Here is a 4003-nt window from a genome sequence, read left to right as displayed (position 1 = left end):
CGTGGGCCGCCTCCAGCCACGCGGCTGGGACTCTGGCACTGCCGCCTCGGCCCTTGGCCCGCGCTTCCTACCACCCACCCCGCAGGACCCCTACCTGCCCTTCAGATTGGCTTCAAACCTCCAGCGTCGCCTCCCTCCTGATGACTGGCTGGCTGAGGTTTTCGTGCTCTCGCTGGGCACCTGAACCCTAGGGCAGGAGCTGGGTCTGTTCCTTGGCCCACAGGGAAGTTGGCAGAGGGCTTGCTGAGTGGAGGAGGGAGAAGGCCCTTGGAGAGGGAGTGCGCTGGCTGAGCTTCAACTGTGTGGAAATTGTTTGCTGTTGAGCCTTTGTTTGTTTGCTTTTTTATTTTCTTTTTGTTTTTCTGAGACAGGCTCTCGCTATGCATTCAGGCTGAACTTGAACTCACTATGTAGCCCGGGCTGGCCTCTGGTACGCAGCTATTCTCCTGCCTCAGCCTCCCCAGTGCTGGAATTGCAGGCTTTCACCACCACAGCTGGTTTAAATCCTCTGATAGAAGACTGAGAACTTATTTTACAAAACCCTCATCAATACCAAGAGCTACAGATACAACTGTTTAATTCTTTGTTATTTTGATGAATGAAAAATGAAATCTCTTAATCTCTCCTCTCACCCTGCCATCGCAGGATTTGAATCAGAGTCCCTGGCGTGCTAAACAACATTCTACCACTGAGCTATACCCCCAGGCCCCAAATGCTCTCTTTACTAAAATGTTAGGGTTGCTTTTTTTAATCTCTGGATTGCTAGGAAAACTGATTTTTTTCAATCATTTTCTTGGCTATGTATTTTCTTCTATGAATTAACATTGATTTTTAGTATTGTTCTTATTAATTTACATAGGATCCTCCTACAGTAGGGGTATTAATCCTTAGGCTGTCATATATGCAGCAAATTTTTATCCCAATTTATCATTTGGCTTAATTATGCTTACAATGATTCAATGCATGATGTTAACTTTTTAATTAATTCAAAGCCTCTCGACTTTTCTCTTTCCTTTTACCATTTTTTATGCCTATAAAGCCTTCCTCGATTTCCTGAACTACAATGTTTGCTAGTACTTATAATTTTTTTTTCTTTTTTTTGGTACTGGGGGTCAAACTCAGGACCTTGCACTTGTGAGGCAGGCTGAGGCACCACTGAGCTAAATCCTGGCCCTACTTATAATTTTTAAATGGTTACATTTTAGATTAGATGAACATCTTGAAAGTTTCTTCCAATTCTAAAAATGTAATGACTTTCTGACTTTATCTACATTTTTATTTGCAAACGGGGCACTCAGTGTATCCCTCTGTCAAAACTGTGTCTAGCTGTCCCCGCTAAAGCCTCATGCGGTCCTAGTGGGGCTTTTCAGAGGTGGCTGGGTCTAGAGTATGGGAGGCTGAGATCAATTCCTGGTGCAGCGCTAGGCTCAAGGGTTAGAGTGTGAGCGCTGCCCACCCTAAGTGGCCTGGAGAAGACAAAGGAGCAGGGAGATGCTGCTCAGGTTTCCTAGTTGCTTTTTGTGAACTGTTTCTCCTCTGCAACCCTGCCCGTGTGCTACCCTGCCTTGGAGTCAGTCCTGGACTGAAACCTCTATGAACCGTGGGCTAAGTAAACCTTTTCTCTTTTCGCTTTGGGTGTCGGGTGTTTTGTCTCAGCAGTGAGAGTAAAGTAACACAGGCACCCTTGGAGGAATAGAGTTATTGGTGGGTTTTGTATATAATGTTTTTCGGTACCTGTCTGTAACCTGGATGACGGATACGAAGCCTAGGAGTGAAATTGACTGAGTCCCTCCCCCAGTTTAAGAAAGAGCATCGCTCGTCCCTCTGTACTTCTTGTCTAATTCTGACACCCTGGCTCCGGCCTAAGTTTTCCATCCATCATTCCCTTGTTTTAAAAACTGAGTCTTGAATACAAACATGTATATCCAATAAACTGTTGGAACTTTTTTCAAACTGTTTTACTTTGTTTCACTTTATTTTGGGGTGTGTTGTGTGTGTGTATGATTTTTTTGAGACAGGGTCTCACACTGCAGCCCAGGATGGCCTTGAACTCACTAGGGAGCCCAGGTGGGTTTCAACTTGCAGCAATCCTCCTTCCTCAGCCTCCCCAGTAGTAGGATTACAGGTGTGCAGCCACCACACCCAGCTGCTTTTTTACTTTTTAAAATAATGCTCTTCAGTAAGTAGACTTAGGAGCCTTTCATTCTTTCCCCTCAATGTTTCTCAGAGTTCCTTGGACCCGTGAGCATAGCTGCACTTTACTGGTTGTCACTGTCTTAGCACGGCCCACATGTGACTACACCATATTTCTGTACCTGCTCCCCATCGTGTTACTTCCATTGTGACAGTTCCAACAAACCAGTGGCTTGTCCTGTGGAGCCATGGGCAGGCATTTTTCTGGACAGGAGAAAGAAGAATGAGGCATCGGCCAGGCTAACGGTCCATCTTAAAGGGTAGCGCCAACCTGCTTTCCAAAGTAGCTCAAGTAGCTCACACTCCATCAGCAGTGATTTTTATTTATTTTCAACTGGGCATTTCTGAGGTCCAGTAGGTCTTCTTTTACATTTTGGATTCATACTGATTTTCACAACTGCTCTGGGCCATTAAGAGGTGCTGCACACAGAAACTTCACCCTGGGGTTCATAGGAAAATCTCCTGCCAGTAATCATAAATGCCCTATTGTCCCAAGTCGAATTTCATTCAGGTCACAGGGGAGGAGACCCTCAGTTCCCAACAGCCCCAGGGTGTCCAGAACCAGAGGCCTGTGGTGCTGTTGCTCTCTGCACCCTGCAGAAACCAGCCACGCTGCCCACAGAGCCTCGGATCCTGCATGGTGATCTGCTGCTCCTAACCTAGAAACAGGAACAAAGGAAGAAAGGAGTCACACTTGTGAAGACATTGACAGGACACTGTTCACAAGAGTGATTTGGTTTTTCATTTTATTGGTACACATTAGATATACAAAATGATAACATTTATCATGGGAAATTGTGTCCTTTTTTTTTTAATTGGGAACTTTGAAATGGTCAATAAGCATTTGCTTCCAGAATCAGCTGAGATTGAGTTGCAGAAATCATGGCCCTTGACCTGCGGAATGTGTGTCCTGAGAGTTACTCAACCACAGTGCAACAATCCAATTCCAAAACCCTACCCGGGTCTGTGCTAGTGTTCACCATTCGGTCCCTGGTTGCACTTCCGGGGAACATCCGCGCTGGCTCAGGCCCCCTAGCTGTGTTGGTGCCGTTGGTGTTGCAGGTGGGCCCAGGAAAGGTGTTTGGGCCCCTTTGGGTTATGGAGTGGCTGGGAGTGGCTTGGTTCCTTCCTCAGAGTGGCTCTGATATGGAGCAAGGATACAACACAAAGGCCCTCACCAGACACAGGGGTTTTGTCCTCGGGCTTCCCAGGCTCCAGAACCATGGCTTAATGAAGTCTCCTGTATAAATTACCTAGTCTGTGGTGTTCTGATTCAGCAACAGAAAACAGACTAAGTAAGAACATCCTTCCTAGCAGTATTACTTTAACCGATTCAAAATCCACGTGTCATTTAGCTGGCATATTACCATTCCCCTTTAATTTTATTTTTTTAATTGAGTTTATTAGTACAATCTAGGTATACAGTACAGTTACATTCATCATAGGGATCCTGTACCTTTACATAATAGGTCTTGATTCTCATTTTTTCCCCTTGTCCCTGCCCTCCCTTCACCCTCTCTTCCCCTCCCCATTTACAAACACTTTATTTCCATTTTTTCAGTTTCTCATATTTTTTTCCTCTCCCTTATTACCTCTCCCCCACCCTTCCCACTTTCCCTACACCTTTAGCCCTTTACTTCCTATTTCACATTATTAATTATCTCATTAGGATCCTGTGTACTATTATAGTTTTTCACACCAGAGAAACTATTCGGTATTTCAGTTAAAGAAATCTCTGTATGAACATTAAAAATAGGGAATCCTAAAATAAAACTAAAAAGGAAAGTAAAAGAGAAAAGGCAATGATGTA

General features: G+C 44.8%; 2 protein-coding genes across 2 annotated transcripts in view; one reads left to right on the top strand and one right to left on the bottom strand.

The window, feature by feature from the left end:
- The window catches only part of LOC117283261, a 5435-nt gene extending 3095 nt beyond the window's left edge, over positions 1 to 2340 (bottom strand). The window contains exons 1-2 of the mRNA XM_033755939.1: positions 2316 to 2340; positions 95 to 266 (exon numbers count right to left, since the gene is read on the bottom strand). Of these exons, the coding sequence (XP_033611830.1) occupies positions 95 to 266; positions 2316 to 2340 (197 nt within the window). The remainder of the gene's footprint in view (positions 1 to 94; positions 267 to 2315) is intronic.
- A 735-nt stretch (positions 2341 to 3075) lies between these two features.
- Ripply3 (ripply transcriptional repressor 3) overlaps positions 3076 to 4003 on the top strand; it is a 27873-nt gene continuing 26945 nt past the window's right edge. Inside the window, exon 1 of the mRNA XM_010636611.1 lies at positions 3076 to 3255. Within this exon, the coding sequence (XP_010634913.1) occupies positions 3076 to 3255 (180 nt within the window). The remainder of the gene's footprint in view (positions 3256 to 4003) is intronic.

Source organism: Fukomys damarensis, unplaced genomic scaffold (genome assembly GCF_012274545.1).
Source record: "Fukomys damarensis isolate Sample0158 unplaced genomic scaffold, DMR_v1.0_HiC HiC_scaffold_24, whole genome shotgun sequence".
NCBI lineage: Eukaryota > Metazoa > Chordata > Mammalia > Rodentia > Bathyergidae > Fukomys > Fukomys damarensis.
The sequence above is the reverse complement of the archived record's forward strand: the minus strand, read 5'-3'. Positions and strand labels throughout refer to the sequence as shown.